At 44.3% G+C, this 17197-nt stretch overlaps 1 protein-coding gene across 3 annotated transcripts in view; it reads left to right on the top strand.

The window, feature by feature from the left end:
* CREB3L4 (cAMP responsive element binding protein 3 like 4) overlaps nucleotides 1-17197 on the top strand; it is a 467239-nt gene that overhangs the window by 205713 nt on the left and 244329 nt on the right. For all 3 annotated transcript variants that reach the window (XM_044079730.1, XM_044079731.1, XM_044079732.1), the window contains exon 3: nucleotides 15571-15838. In XM_044079730.1, coding sequence (XP_043935665.1) covers nucleotides 15571-15838 — 268 coding nt within the window. The remainder of the gene's footprint in view (nucleotides 1-15570; nucleotides 15839-17197) is intronic.

The following is a 17197-nucleotide window of genomic DNA, read 5'->3' as shown; positions in this document are numbered from 1 at the left end:
GCACACTATTATAACTGCTTTTTACATATACTGTAAATAAAGTGTGTTGGGCTGGGGGTCGACTTACTGAATGTAGCTAACAGGTGCTCACTTCTGGGGTAATGTAAACAAGGATAGGTGAGTAAGCTGCTGCATACCAGCTGCAGGTGATGCTTAGTAGTAATGTCTTCGGTGCCAGTTTTGGGGAAGGCTCCTTCTCTAGCTTTGAGCATCTCCAGTGCCTTTCTGTTCAACAGGGCTGTTTCAGGGTGGATTAAGTTGCCTTTCTCTCCATCTACTCCACTGGAGCTCTCACCAGAGTCCCATCATTCTCCACCTCGGGTCCAGTCTTCTTCATTTTATATCTGATCATCAGATTCCCTACCTTCCAGATAGACATCTAAAGCCCCTTTGGTGGCTTCATTGACACAATCATCCGAGTCAGTCAGCACCCTAAAATGTTGGTTCTGGAACAGCTGATACGGTCATTTCTTTGGGGCTGGTTGTGTTCTTTCCTGTGGATCAGAGCCAATGGTTTGGCTGATGTTGCCTCCTGCCTTGGTTTTCTCAACTCCAGCCACAACAGAGCACAGCAGACCTCAGGTTGATGCTGGTGTCTGAGTCTAGTTTGATGATTCCAACTTTGGGGTGTCCCTTCCCCTTGGTGTTGTTGCAGGCTGTGGCTCTGCTGGAGTTTGGAGGGGCAGGCTGTGGCTCTGCTGGAGTTTGGAGCATCCTGGGATCCTTGGACCCAAGGTCATTTGGCTTTGGTTAGCCCACTTCAGCTTTTACTTTTGATGTCATAAAAAGGATGTTATCCTGTCAGAAGAGGAAATTGTCAAATACAACTGATGCCGGACAGCCCGCCTCATATGGCTTCAAGTCTGCACTCCTGCTGGGGCCCCTGCCTCCTTCCTTTAACCCTGGGATCTCTAGAGCAGGAAGTCTATGTTAAGAGGCAGTGCAAAAGGAATCGCCTGGACTCACCTGAGGAGTCCCTTACAGAGGATACTGACCTTGAGGAAGGAGAGGGGCCCCCCAAATCCACCCACGATGACTCCTCCTTTCACAATCTTTTGGAGCTTCTTCACCGGTGTTGTACATGGATCTCTGAAGCCCCTTTTCCTGAGGAGTTAATATTTCTGGTGGCCTTCTGGGTGGGCCCATCCATTACCTGGGTTGTTCCCCCCTGGACACACTGATTGATTGACTTGGTGTCTGGGAGGGTGTGGAAGGAGCCTGATACAGTGGAACTGATTCCCAAGAAGCCTGAAAAGATACCTGCCCCTTCTAAAGACTGGGCACACTGGAGTAAGGGTCCAGCCATGGATGAAATTGTGGTGGTGGCAGCCACCAAGGAGGACATTAAGAAAGAGAGTTCCTGGTCCCATCCCCCAATAGGGAATTTTGAGTGTTGGACTGTTTAGAGAAGCACTCTTATGCCAGAGTTACATTTGTGCTGAGGGCACTAAATTGTTTAGCTCACTTGACCCCGAGGTTCAATGGGACTTCATATTGCCAGTGTCACTTGACCCCGGGGTTCAATGGGACTTCATATTGCCAGTGTCAATGGTTAAGATTCAGCAGACTCCAGAGTCTCAGAAGTCTCTGGAGGCTCAGTTGCCCACCTTACAATTGATAGCCAACATTTCCTTGAGTTTATTATCTAATTTGGCTGTTGCAATGTATTGAGCCACTGCTACCAGCATTGCTGTGCGTTGTCAGAGTAGGTTGAGGTTATGTACCTTTGTGGACTGTTTCATAGCATCCTTTATTAATGCTCTATTAGATGGCTCTTTGCTGTTTGGGCTGATAGTTAGACTCTTTGACCAGGAGTGAGCTAGAACGAAAGAAGTTGTCTGCCATTGGCATATGCTTTGCTACCCCACAGCTGTTCCTTCTCCCTAAACGAAATGCTATGGGATCCCCCTACAGCAGGGGAGATGACCACAATGGACACCACCCACGAGGCAGGGGTGGTCCACAGAATCAGGGTTTCCATGGAGCTCTGTCCAGGAGGCCCTTTCACTAATCCTGAAGGCAGGGCCGGCCTTAGGCATAGGCGATCTAGGCGACTGCCTAGGGCGCCGGAAAGGCCGGCATCAGAAAGGGCGCAATTTAACTTTTCCTTGTATCACTTGGCAGCATCTTCACTTGTCACTCAGCATTGCGCCCGGCCCCATTGTAGCCTTGCGCCCTCCCCCACTTCTGTAATGCACAGAACAGAACGACAGTCACACAGCACATAGAACGGAACGACTCCCCTCCCCATTGCACCCGGCCCCAATGTCTTCACATTGCTCCCGGCCCCATTGTAGCCTTGCGCCCTCCCCCACTTCTGTAATGCACAGAACGGAACGACAGTCACAGCACATAGAATGGAACGACACCCTCCCTCCCTCCTCCTCCTCCTACTACTCCCTCCCTGTGATGAGTTTCAGTGGCTGCTCTTGTTCGGCATTATTGAAACATCCAATCAGTGATGCTTTCATACCACTGACATCCCTGGCTGCTGCTCCAGTCCCGAGTATATAATGCAGCTCCCGCCCGCCTCTACCGCGTCAATGAAGAAAGGAATAAGAGGCGGGCGGGAGCTGCATTATATACTCGGGATTGGAGCAGCAGTGTATCTATTGGTTGAAATTACTTCCTGTTCCTGATCAGTGGACTATCTGGACGGCATGGATCATCAGCGGGACTGGCTCTCTGTACACCCGGGCCTACAAGTGCGATTTTTTTTTCCTGCTGCCTCGTGTCCCTTTTTCCCAGCTTGGCTTTAATTTGCAGAGGTAAGTCGATTATTTCACTTCAAATTTCAGGCAGCCGAAACTAAAGAAAAACTGTCAAACTGTTTTGGCAAAGTTTGAATAACCGGGGAGTGAACGTAAGGGAATGTAGCGCAGATGAGTTGAGAAATGTGGGTTAAAACTTATTGAAATACTCTCTCTGATGTATAAAAGTACATTGACTGTTTGGCTGCTTGTCCTGTAGTAAATGAAAGGTGCTCTTAGCATTTAGCATTTGTTTAGGCACATGCAATGCAACAGCCAATAAAGGTGCCAGCAGGAAAATGTTAACCAATAGCTTCGGATTTCCAATGAATTAATTTAATAATTATGAACAGAAGACAGCAGAGAAACCAGTTAAGACAGCGTGCACATTCTTTGGGAAGGTTCGGAATGCTAAGGCCCAGTACTCCATGCTTGCTAGGACTGCACGGTAGCTAAAACATTATCACTTTTTTAACCATCTGAACATTGCTTTAGTAACTAGCACACACACATGAACATAAGAGGTGTGTTTTTTTTCTGGATTACCGGGGGTGGGGGTGGATAGTCTTTGTTTATGCATTCCTAAACCTGCAAGGACAACTGTCTGATTAAAATTCTAACCTCATATAACATTTTGTTAAATATCAGATATTTGCATATTTTTTTGTATTACTGAGTACTGTTTGAGTAATGTTTGCTTGCTCAGTGCAAACTTCATCATGGTGTTGAAGGAAGGTGAGGGGAAGACAAGAACTCAGTTTTGTGGCTGTTTCTTGGTTTTTAAAACCTCATCCATTGTGTGGTTCTACTTGGAGCTGCTGTGATCTGTCTTGAATGCATTGTCTTTTGATGGGAGTCCATAGAGGGGTTTGTGTTTAATTTCATACAGGTGCTTTGTTTTTGTGGGGTGGGCAAGTGATATGTGGTGGGGTTCCATGTGTGATGCATGAACATTGAGTCTCCTTTTGGAATCATTTGTTGATGTGAATTGTTTGGGATGTTTCTGCATGTGGTTCATGTTGTTTAGAGAGACTCTGATGTACAGTGGGGAGAATGGTTTGGAGACAGTTTACCTCCTGATCATTGAATTATTTTCCCTTTTGTTTTTTTCTCTCTCTCTCTTGGAGATGGTGTACAAGAGGTTCTCTGGTTTGATCCTTGGCTGGGGTGCCTTCTGTGTGGAGTTTGCATGTCCTCCCTGTGGTCGTGTGGGTTTCCTCCGGGTTCTCCGGTTTCCTCCCACTTCCCAAAGACATGCTGTAGGTGGATTAGACACTCTAAATTGGCCCTAGGTGTGTGTGCATGTGTGCCTTCTGTGGGAGATTAGGCTGGCAACTCGACACTGTAAAACTCCACTGCTAGTCACGAGCAGACAAGTGATTCGCTGTGGCGAGCCTTAACTGGGAAAAAGCTGAAAGAAGGTGATGGTGTATAAAATGTAAGACTAATGCAATGTAGAACAGCTGATCAGTGCAGAATTATTTAGATGAGTAAAAGAGAATGATAAATATTGCAGATAAGAATTCCAATGTTTTTGTGAATGTGTGGTGGTGTTATAAAATGCAGGGACAAGGTGTCTCCTTAAGAAGGAAGATTAATGTGCATGAAAAAGTGAATATAAGGACAGACTTCTCTCACTCAGCTGTATTTCTTGTATGGAAGTGCTAACCATTTGTCAAGTGAATGAGAAATGTGTTCCTGCTCTGGGTCGGCTGGGTTAGCTTAGTGTAGTGTTTAGTTATATCAACTATCTTTCCTGTTTTTTGTAGCAGTTTGTTTTTATTGTCTGTCATAATTTTTTTTTTTACAAATCACCTGCACAGTCTGACTAACTTGTACTGAGTGGTGACAGATATTTGAATATCCTACAGAAAATGCACACTAAGACAATCTAGATTATCAACTAAACTGTCTCTTATTAGAATGCTTTGATGGTCTGCAAACGTTGCATGCAGTATCTTTAAAGGTTGTGCAGCTAAATGTGCCTACTGGAGTCTGAATTTAACAGCTATGTTAGACCAAAGACAATTCTGATATCAGAACTGCATTCTTTGTTTAATGTTTTTCCTAATTACATGCAGAATGTTGATAAACGAGCAGCTGTCAAAACATTTTCTTTTTTCAGGAAGCTTAAAAACAATCCATGCAGTAAAGGAAAAAAAAAACGTAGGTCAGTGCACCAGGAATCTTGGTATATGCTTTCTTATATAGTAAATGTATACAGAGGACTTTGCTGAGTGCGTTTAACCACTGGAGGTGATGTCCGTTTATGCACTGTATCAGACAATATGTTATGTTGATGGGCTGATACCAGTGATTTTCTGCTGAAACATGATCTGTTTCTTATGGGCATTCTATAGGGGTCTACTATTGAGTTATTCTTGCTGTTGTAACTTAATTTGTAGACATTACTTGGACAGAGTATTACCATGTTTTTTCTAATTCCTTTAGTTATCATTGTTGTGCATTGTGATGTATGAGTAGTTTTTGACTTTCTTAGCCCTACAGTCTTGTATCACATGAAATTGGTACTTACCTGGGGTACTTACTGAGTGAAGTGAGACAATAATGAAAAGTTTTACATTTCCTAATGCTAGGATTATTTTGATTCCTGTGTATGGAGTTAGTGAATACAAAGCAGTATATCATAGTGGCGTGGTTCTATACAAAGAAAATAGAGAAAGGGAATGATCTTGCACTTTTCAAACATTATCTGAATGTATGGGTAGCTGCAAACTGACCCCTGGTTTAGCAGTCTTGTTCTTGGCTGTGACAAAATATAAATATTCTGCTCATTTTGATTTTTATTTTATTTTAAATTTGACTGTGATAGTCCGACTGGATACATATCCATTTTCAGCAGAGGCCCCAGGAGAAAAGCTCCAAACTTAAAGACAAGCAAGTTACAGTATATGCACAAACATGGTATTAACGCACAAGTTAGTCTCACATTTCAAGCGTATGAATACAGTTTATATGCAGAAGTATATACAAATATGCGGGTCTCTTATCAAACCTATAGGTGTAGCCTGTATACAGAGTATCTGCAAAGATATTCGTTTCTCTTTTCAAACCTTAGTGTAAGAGGGTAGTTGTTATAAATAAAATTGCAGGATTATGGAAGTGCATGAGGCTTTACTCAGGGTTAGAGCAAGGACATAACCAGTGAATTTTAAAATACTGTTTAGATTTTTTTGAACTGATTAAGGGAGGGGATCACAGTAAGGTCAGATGGGAGCGAATTCCTGGTTTTGCCTAGTGAATTAGTGTAAGTAAGAGTAATTAGTGGTTAACAATGTCAAAGGCCTTGGACAGATCAACCAGGTTTAAGGAGAATTCAGCTTTCAATTACAGTGCAGTCAACTACACTACAAGGTGTCTTGCAATATGACTTGTTTTTTCATGCATTTAAACATTGAAAGAACTGGAGTGGGTTTTGTGGGAGTGACCCATCTGTGGGCGTGGCTCAAATAGGGGTGTTCCTTGAGTTTGGTGTGGGTAGGGCTTAAGGGGCGCCAGAGCAGTACTTCGCCTAGGGTGCTGTTTCAGCTAAGGCCGGCCCTGCCTGAAGGGTTGCCTGGCTGTCCTGCTCTGGAGGCAGTTGGGGTTATTTGGCTCTACACCTGAAAGCTTGGGAGGCCATCACCTTGGATACGTGAGTGTTAAGTCCTATCCAGAGGTTATTCAGTGCCATTTTCAGAAGTTCCAAATCTAAATCCCTCACATCTCCTAGACATTCCACACTGTCAGAGACAGGAAGAAGCAGCTGTCGAGATTCAGAAGCTGCTGACAAATTGAGTCATCCAAGGGGTCCCACAAGACCAATGAGGATCTGGCATCTACTCGAGATTCTTTTTGGTTTGAAGGAATAATAAGGACCTCAGGCCATTCTTGGATTTGAGTAAGCTCAATCTGTTTATAAAACAAACCTTATTCTGGATGGTCCCAGTGCTGTTTATATTACCTCAGCTCAGGAAGGACAGCTGAATATGCTCTATTGACCTAAAGATAGACACACATTTAAGGAGAGTTCTGTACTTCTGGCTGGGAGCTGATCATTACCAATTCAGAGCACTGCCATTTGGCTCAAGTTGCAGGGACTTTAGGTCTTTCCTTAACTGGATGATTGGCTCCTAACTGCTCCCATGAGTGCATCCTTTGGCAGAGCCAGGGACACCTTACTCCATCTGTGCATTTCCTTGGAGATCATGGTCTGTTGCCAGAAATCAAGTCTCCATCCAGTCCAGTGACTAAAATTCATAGGTTGCCACTTTGACACCATTTCTCAGATTGCAAAGCTTCTTCTGAAGCTGTGGGGTACATGATGGTTTCTATCAGTCTGGTCTTGATAGCCAGGTATCACATGAGGGCTGTGTGTTGCCAGAGTCCATTGCAGTGTTCTTATGTAACAAGTCTGATGGAGTTTCCCATAATTCTGACGAATATATGTTGAGATCAGGTCAGATGGTGGCTGAAGTCACCCTGTGTATCCGATGGGAGACTGTTTGGTTTTCCTTCCCTTCTAGTCATAGTCATGATGGGTGCCTCCCTTCTGAGCTGGGGGTGGGGGGCATTTTGAAGGGTGGACAGTCCAAAGGGACCTAGTGTTTTTCCAAGGCCAGTCTTCACATCAGTGTCCTGGAGATGAGGAATGTTGTCCTGGCATTGCAGGCTTTTCAGGACATTATCACCAAGGGTGTGGTCTCAGTCCAGACAGACAATATGTTGATCGTTTGGCATCTGAACAGACAGGGGAAACATGATCTTGCCACCTTTGTCGGGAGGCCATGAGGGTCTGGCAGGAGGCAATTTCATCTCGGCAGTTTCTGATTACAGTACATATCCTGCGGTGGTCCAACATTTTGGCAGACAGTCTTAAGCAGGAGCATTCTCCTTTCTCATGAGTGGTCTCTGAATCTGAGAGTTGCTGCTCAGATCTTTCATAGCTGAAACAACTTCAGGTTGTGACCTGTTTACATCCATGTTCAACACCAAGTGTCATAGTTACTATGCCTTAGGCCTGCCTCAGGGACAGTCACCCAGGAACGCTCTTATGTATGCTTGGCTTCCAGTTCTCTTGTACGTTTATCTTCTGACCCCTTTATTCATAAAGTTTCTTCAGAAGGTAATCCAGTGTAGTGTGACTGTAATCCTCATATCCCCATTTTGGCCTTGTCAGGTTTGGTTTTCCTTCCTTTCTTTAAGCTCTTCTGAAGCATCCCCCTTGGGTGCTGATCCCCTTCTGGATTTCATCTCCCTTTCCTCCAGTCTGGATCTGCCCAGTCTCCAGAGCCTAAAGTTAACCTCATGGTTTCTCCAGTTCCCCTGATGACCAGAAATCCCAAGCTTTGCAGCAGTGTGGTGTTATATCTTGTCCTCCTTCTAGAAATTTTCTGCACAGAATGTGTACGCTAGCAAGTGGAAGTGTTTTGCTATTTGGGCTGACTCGTGGGATTTTGATCCTTATTCATCCCCCTTGGAGGCAGTTCTTGATTTTCTTGTGGGTTTGTTTAATGCTGGATGTCCTTCATGGATGCATCTGCAGTCATAACAAGTGGGTTGTCCTGTCGTCAGGCAGCCCTGCAGTCGGCCGGATTCCAAAGTCCGGGTCCGGCTTCGGCTGATGTCGCACTCCACCCGACGTCATCTCTGTTGGTCTTCGGGTATAAAAGCATCAGCCGACGCCATTTTCCTCAGTCTTTCTTGCCGCGTGGCGCCCGAAGCAGAAGCTGTTCGCAAGTGCCGGTCGGTCGGATCCAGAGATTACTTCTACCGAATTCTACTTCGAAGACTTCTAAAGCTAAGTACCCCGTTGGGGACTCTTTCTTGCCTCAGCCGATGTCAGAAAAAGTTAACAATTGTTTAACCTGTGGGAAACAAATACCTCATAAAGATTTCCACTCTTACTGTCTGCCTTGTTTAGGCCCAGCCCACGACGTAGCAGCCTGTTCGGCCTGTGCCTCTTTCAACCGACGAACGCTTAGGCGTCGGTCGGAGTTTGCAGAACAGTTTTTCGGTTCTGATTTTGCGTACATTATGCCGTCGGATCCTCCGACTACCCCCAAAAAATGCAAAGATAAAGACCGACACTCGCAGTCCGCGGTTTCGGCCGAAACCACGGAAAAGCAAACCGCGAGTGTGTCGGTTTCGGCCGAAACCGAGAAAACTGCTCAAAGTACAGCTGAACCTATTCTTACAACTGAGGCCCCTGCTACAACTCTTGAATCGACCTCAGAAATCTTACCCACTACGGTGGTTGACTTATCAGACACCATCCCCTTGGATGTCTCTACCCCAGCACGTGGTGCTGCTAGGCCTCCAGCTGCCATGTCCATTAAGGCCTTCGCCAGGGCTAAAGCAGCCAAGACTACTAAAACAGTGCCTGTTAACCCCCTCACATCCAGGCCCTCTTCTAGTTCTCAAATGCTTTCTTTGGCAGAAGATTTAATTTCTTTAATTAGAGGATCTCAATCTCACCCAGACAGGGCCTCTCAGCCCCAGAGAAGAGACCTAGGGCAGAGCCCTCTGAGCCAGTGTCTTCTGATGATTCTGCTGATGAATCAGACATAACTGACCAGCCTGAGGCTCCCTTCTCCAATTTTGAAGATTCTGATGCTGAAGAATCCATTCCAGCTGCTTCCCCACCAGAAGAATTCTCCTTTGGGGAAACCTTGCATGCCATGCGAGAACAGTTCCAATGGCAGCAACAGGATTTTTCAGACTCCAGAAAAGACTTAGGACCTTTCTGCACCTCCCACAGCACAGGCTCTTAGCTATACCTCCTGTTCTCCTGTGGTGGATGATGCTTTCAATGATGTTTGCTCCGCTCCAGATTCTTTACCCCAGCCCCTGCCAAACCAGACAGATTTTACAGGGTGCCAGATACTCATCACCACCTTTACAAGGCCCCACTTGCAGACCCAGAAACTATATCCCAGGGTCCCAAAGCAGTAGCCGCGACCACAGCTAAAAACCCTATTCCTTCTGAAAGGGAAGCAAGGTCACTAGACAGATGGGGTAAAAGGTCTACACTTCAGCTACTCTCTCAGCTAGAGCTTTAAACTGTCAGTTTCACATGATACAATACCAAGAGTTTATGCTTGATCAGTTAACTAAAAACTAACCACTGATGAATCTCTTGATAAGAAATATGTATTAGAGATGGTAAATAACATACAACAGGTTAGCAACCATTCCTTAAAATGTGGCTATGATGCACTGGAGGCTTCATTTAGATCAGCCATGACAGGCACAGTGATAAGAAGGCATGCATGGCTTAAGGAACAAGCTTTACCGGATCATGTTAAAGCTAAGTTGCTAGATGCTCCTATGGACAAGACAAGTTTGTTTGGTACACCTGCCCAGCAGGTTATGAAGAAAATGGAAGAAAAGGCAAAATCTGTTCAAACTGTTAAAGATTTCTTGCAGGTTCAACCCCAAGGTTTAGCAGGAACTGGCCTGCCAAAAATTGGTCCTTTCCTGACTCCACAAAATTTCAAAGGGGCAGGAATAGACGTTCCAGAGGCAGAAACCAATCCAGAGGAGGTGCCTACAGAGGACGACAGTGGCAAGGTAACAACAGAGGCACAGACACAGCCACTGCCACTACATCAGCACAACCACAGTGACTTAATCCTAAATCCGCCTACCAGGGAACAAATAGCAGCTCCTCTAGGCGGAAAGTTAACCTTATTTTCAAAGAACTGGCACTACATAACAAAAGACAAGTGGATTTTACAAACCATAGATCAAGGTTACCGGTTTCACTTCCACACTTTACCAGTCAAAAGAGGAATGCCAAATCTACCTCCAAATCAAAAAACAGAGGCTCTACACCAGATAATGGAGTTAGCAAACAAGAGAGCTGTGGAAAGAGTGCCAACAGCAGAACAAGGAAAGGGGTTCTACTCCAGACTATTCCTAGTTCCAAGAAAGGAAAAAAGTTGGAGACCAATTCTCGACCTGTCCACCTTAAATACATACATCATTGTCCCAAAATTCAAAATGCTGACCCTACAGCAACTTCTTCCCATGCTGGGCAAGGAGTCTTGGCTGGTAACTCTAGATCTCAGGAGGCATACCTGCACGTCCCCATTCGACCAATCTGCAGAAGATACCTCAGATTTCTTGCAGGATCAGAGCACTATCAATTCTCAGCATTGCCCTTTGGCTTATCTACTGCGCCCAGAGTATTCACAAAATGCCTGGCATCAGTAATCGCCCAATGCAGACTACAGGGAATTCAAATTTACCCATACCTGGACGACTGCCTGCTACAAGGGGACAACAAAAGCAAGCTGACAACAGATTTACAAAGGGTCATTTACTTGCTACAAGGACTGGGATACACAGTCAATTTACAAAAGTCAAGGCTGATACCATCCCAAACAAGGACATTCTTGGGCGCGGAATTGGACACAGTACAACAAATGGCATTCCTGACTACAGAAAAACAAAAAGAACTGCCTCTTTACTTCTTGGCACTAACAAAACTGAACAAGTTAACAGCAAGAAAAGTTCTGCAGGCCTTGGGCTTCATGGCATCATGCATAATCTTGGTCCCATTTGCCAGACTACATATGAGGAAACTACAGTGGTACCTAAAGAATTTATGGTCCCAACACAGACACAGTCTAGAAACAGAAATCCCACTAATTCCATGCTTAAAACAGGAGTTCCTATGGTGGGCTCAGGCATGCCAGTCAAACCCAGGCCTACCCTTTCGCAGATGTCAACCAAGCCAGACCATCACAACAGACGCTTCAGACCTAGGATGGGGGGCCCACATGCAGGACAAATGCGTGCAAGGATTGTGGACACAGGATCAACTTCACCTGCACATCAATCTAAAAGAAATGCTGGCAGTAAAACTGGCAATCCAAAAGTTCAAACCATTTCTCAAAGAGGGCCAGTTGATGATAAGGACAGACAACACCACAGTCATGTGGTACATCAACAAACAGGGAGGCACTCATTCATACCCCTATGCAGAATGACCTTGGAGCTGTGGACCCTGGCACTCAGCTACAACATTCAGTTACAGGCAATATTTGTACCGGGGAAAGACAATACTCTAGCAGACATATTAAGCAGAACCACTTCGGATGCCCACGAATGGAAGCTGCACCGGGACATCTTCAAGACCATCTCAAAGAAATGGGGAATGCCACAGATAGACCTATTCGCATCACCTCTCAATCACCAGCTCAAAAATTCTGCACAAGGACATTCCACCCACTAGCATGGAAAGTGGACTCACTCTCCTTCAACTGGAAAGGCCTAACAGCATATGCATTCCCACCTCTTCCTTTGATACACAAGGTACTACTAAAAATCAAGGAAGAACGTCCAAGGATAATCCTGATAGCTCCAAACTGGCCAAGACAACACTGGTACCCACTACTGAAGAGCATGTCTCGAACAATATGTGGCCAATACCCTGATGCCTTTGATGTTAACTCAGAACAACTACAGCATCATACATCCAAACCTAAAACGCTGCAACTGACTGCATGGAACATCACATAGCAGCAGCTAATCCAGAACTTTCCCAAAGAGTTAAAGACATTATTCTTGAAGCACGCAGACCTTCAACAAGAAGGAACTATGCTGGAAAATGGAAAAGGTTTGTCATTTGGAGTACGGAAAGAGGAAAAGATGTGTCAAACATAGATATGCCTAACATTCTGGAGTATCTGGCCGAACTTCTTCATTCAGGCCTGTCCTACTCCTCCATCAAGATACATGCATCAGCTATTTCAGCAGAATACAGCTTTGATCCACCTGTTTTTCGCACCCTTTGCTCAGGCAGTTCCTCAGAGGAATCAAGAATGTAAAACCTCCAAGGAAACCACCATTACCAGCTTGGGATTTAAACTTTGTGCTAGAAAAGTTGACACTATCACCCTTTGAACCAGCAGCAACAGCAGACCTACAACACCTGTCATGGAAAACTGCTTTCCTACTGGCAATTACTTCAGCAAGGAGGGTTTCAGAACTACAGGCCTTAATGGCAGTGCAACCCTTCCTAATCTTCCACCAAGATAGAGTGTCCATGAGGACTAATCCTACATTTATGCCCAAGGTGGTATCCAGAGTGTCTTTAAACCAGGCAATCCACCTACCTACCTTCTTTCCCAACCCACAAAACAGAGGGAAAGAATACTGCATACCTTGGATGTACATAGACAGCTACGCTACTACTTGGACAGAACAAAAATAGCAGAAAGACTGACCAACTTTTGTAGCCTATGCAACAGGAAGGGAAGGAAAAGCTATTTCCAAACAGACAATCTCCAAATGGATAGGAAATTGCATACGATACTGTTACTCCTTCCATGGAAAACCAATTCCACAGAACATAAGACCTCATTCTACAAGGGCAACAGCCACTACCACAGCCTTCTTACGAGGAGTGGCAACCAAAGACATTATTGAGGCGGCTACTTGGACCTCCGTGCATACATTTGCCAAGCATTATAATTTGCCTCTATATTCCAGATCCCGAGCAGGGTTTGCCACTGCTGTACTGCAAGGGATCCTAAACACACCATAATCTACTTTTATCCTCCTCCCTAGTTGGCTATGGTATTCTACCCACTTGTTATGACTGCAGATGCATCCATGAAGGACATAGTACAGTTTTGTACCTACCATAAATGTAGATGTCCGAACTGGATAGCATCTGCAGTCAGGATTACCCTCCCTCCTTCCCCTCTGTGGTACTCCTAGGGTGTTTACCCTCCTAATAGCTAGCTGTTGGGGGGGAGTCTTTTATGGTGTATTTGTTTGTATATATGTACATATATGCTTATTGTTGTGTTTACCTCTATCTATTTGGAAACATTGGCATCTATCCAAATTTTTAGCCTGCAAGAGGGCTACTGGCATCTGGGGCAAGAAACACTGAGGAAAATGGCGTCGGCTGATGCTTTTATACCCGAAGACCAACAGAGATGACGTCGGGTGGAGTGCGACATCAGCCGAAGCCGGACCCGGACTTTGGAATCCGGCCGACTGCAGGGCTGCCTGACGACAGGACAACCCACTTGTTATGACTGCAGATGCTATCCAGTTCGGACATCTACATTTATGGTAGGTACAAAACTGTACTTTTCTGTTATTCTGTGACTAAAGTACAGTTGGCAGCCATTTGAAACTTTGACATCAGCAGGATAATGTGCCTCTGGCTGTTGTAGAAGACTTTGAAAGACTTGCGTACAGGTACTTTGCTGCTACTGCCTCCTCTTTGGGATTTTGTTCCACCAAGGGATTTGCCTTTCATGTTCAGGTGCCTGTGGGCCATCCATTTAAACCCACTGCTACCATCTGTTTGAAGCTTTTGTCTTGGAAAATGTTGGGTTTGGTAGATTTTGCTTCTGCCAGTCCAAGTTGCAGGCTCTGTCTACTATTCCACCATATTTGGTTTTCCATAAGTATAGGGTTTCACTTCATATGGATCCTTCTTTTCTCTCCAAGGTGGCTACAGAGAATAATTTTAATCAAGTCATTCACTTTCCCGTGTTACTGATTTCTCCAACAAAGCTGGAATATTTGTTACATGTCTTGATGTGCATAGACATCTGAGATTTTATCTAGACAGGACAAAGTCTTTCAAGAAGTCTAAACAATTGTTCATCTCTTTTTCTAATTTTCTAAGTCTCAATTGGGTCAGCCTGTTTCTAAGGTTACGGGGTCCAAGTGGTTGTCAGATTGCATTGCCTTTGCATGTAGTTTGAAGGGAAAGCCTTTGCATCACAAACCAAAAGGTCATTCTGCCAAAACTGTGGCTACTTCCACAGCTTTTTTCTCTAGAATTTCATTGGATGAGTTATGTGCTGCTGCTGCTTGGGTGAGCCTTCAAACCTTTGTGTTCCACTACAAGCTGGACATTCATTTAAGATCTAGGGCTTCCTTCGGTTCCACCATATTGCAGAGTATCCTTTCATAGAACCTTCCAGGGTATTATGTGGCTGGGGACTCTGTCCCACAGGTTGAATCCAGATGGAAAAGACACCACCAGATATGAAAATTATGTACTCACCATAATGACAAATACGTGTTGCCTTTCTCTGTGTGGTTCAACCTTCTCCTGCTCCTTCCATTTGCCTGTCTGTCGAGTCCTTTTCATAAGATGACCAAGTCGGTGAGGTTGCTTTACTTTGTTGGTGATACTTTGGTGTCATTCCTTCTAGGGTGGTGGTTTGACAGTTGAGGCTGAGAGGGGCAAACTCAATCTGAGGTTCTCTAGGTTGAGTGAGGCATTATGGGTAGAGGAGACAGAGCTCAGCCAGCTGAATTGTTCCAGTCTCTGATCGGAGTCAGATCCAATAACTCAAGGGTTGAAACAGATGGAGAATGACAACACAGAACTATCGTTATGGTGAGTACATAACTTTTGTTATGGTTTTTACACATTGTATTTCATTGAATTATGGATGTACAACTGTCTGAAGAAAGTTGCTCCTGGAGGAGGAGAATCATTAATAAATCAGACTACTGGTTTGTGTGCTTTCAGTTCACAGTGCTGCGTTTGCATATCAATTTGCAGTTCTGTGGATGTACCACTCAGCAAGCAGCTTGTTGCCTTCAGGCAGATATTTGCACCTGCATAGTAACCAATAATAACACCTTTGAAACAAATGAAAATGTAGGAGCTTGTTTACTGTCATGAAATGAAACATTGGCTATAGTGGAATTCGTATTTGAAATCTCATTGCTGTACTTAATTAGTAGAACAGCTGTCATTATTTACACAAACTCATAGTCAGCATTCGTTATGGTCATGATTGTTCATATTCTTGTTTGATTTACCCTGTAGAGGTTGAATGACAGTGAGTCAGAGGATGTTCTTCACACAATAATTAACCCTAATGACGTCTACAATTCAGCACCCCCAGCAGAGTCCTCAGAGAGTGACAGTGGGATTTCTGATTATCAGCCTTCTGACAGTCCTCAGCACAGTGTCACAAGCCAACAAGAGTCCAGTTCTGCTGCCATCTTTGAGGTTGTGTATGACATTGGTTCCTTAGATGGAATAAAAACAGAGCCAGTACAAGATGACCTGGATGTTATATCCATAAAACTAGGTGAGCTGCTTTACTTTATGAAAAGACGTACTTTACTACCTTATTACTTGTTTCCTTAAGGCTTCTGAACACATTTGCAGTTTTGACTTGTTTTTCCTTTTGATACAGCATGCTTTTTTGTCATGAAAGATTGATTTTTTTTATAGATTTTTGTGTAGCGTATATGCCTGGTTAGGTACACACCAAGGGAGGCATTTTAGTCAATGATAGGTCTGATGAACACAGAATTCAGTGGAACAATGACTTCCTTGGACTTAAGACGCCATACCTTTGTTTAGAAGTAACACAACATAGTATGATTTCCTCACTCCTGTAGACATGTGATGGTCAAAGGCTAGATTACAGTTACCAGGGGTGGATGACTTCCTGAAAGATACTGTTATGCATTTCTTGCCATTTAGTTTTAGAACATGGCTCTGACACCAGCTGTTTGTCTCATCTCTTCCTGGAGAACATCTGTGTTTGTGGTTGATTGAGTGACAGCTCCTAATTTGCAATCATCTATAAATTTAGTCAGACAGAGGCCATTGACATCAACCACCAACACACTTCAGAGAAATAAATGCCAGAAAGGAGCGGTCTCAGGACCAATCCCTAAGAGACTTCTCTTGTGACTGGCATCTTTATAGAGGTGGACTTCCCAATTATTATAAATAATAATAATAACTCCCCAAATTATAACTTCCTGGATCCTATCTCTGAGCCAGCTGGCTGTCCACTGGGTTACATAAGTGTTTGCACCCAACCACTTAATGTTTTCAACAATGCCGAAGTGGGGGAGTTGTATCAGATGCCTTGGCCGGGTCAAGGTAGGCAATGTGAACCATTTTGTCCTCATCCATTGCTTTGGTGACCTTCTCAAAGAAGTTCACCAGGCTGAATAGGCATGATCTGCCCTTGATGAAACCAAACTAGGTTGGGTCCAGTATGTGGAGGTTTTCTGTGTCATTACTGATCATTTCCATGATGGTATCATGTTTGTGTTGGGAAATAGATTTGAGACTGCTGTATTTCTTTAGTATTTTGCTTGCAAAATCTAGTGACTGTTGTTTTCCTTGACTTGTCAAAAGCTACACTCTGCTCATTCAAAGACTCTGTAATATTGGACTTGATGGTCCCATCCCTTTCCCTTTGGTTTGAATGCTACCTGTCTGGGAAATCTCAAGCCATAAAATGGATAAATTATTACTTCTCCTTTCTCCCTGGGTAAGTTGGGGTATCTCCAGTGTCTATTATTGGGGCCTCTGCTTTTCTGCATCTTCATTAACATATCCACAAATCTGTTTAGCATGGCTCCATCATGCATCATATTAATGCCTCTGTTCTCCTAAGCTCTTGCCAAAAACCTAGACAAACTTC

This window comes from Protopterus annectens, chromosome 8.part0, assembly GCF_019279795.1.
Source record: "Protopterus annectens isolate FY-2018-M chromosome 8.part0, PAN1.0, whole genome shotgun sequence".
NCBI lineage: Eukaryota > Metazoa > Chordata > Ceratodontiformes > Protopteridae > Protopterus > Protopterus annectens.
The sequence above is the reverse complement of the archived record's forward strand: the minus strand, read 5'-3'. Positions and strand labels throughout refer to the sequence as shown.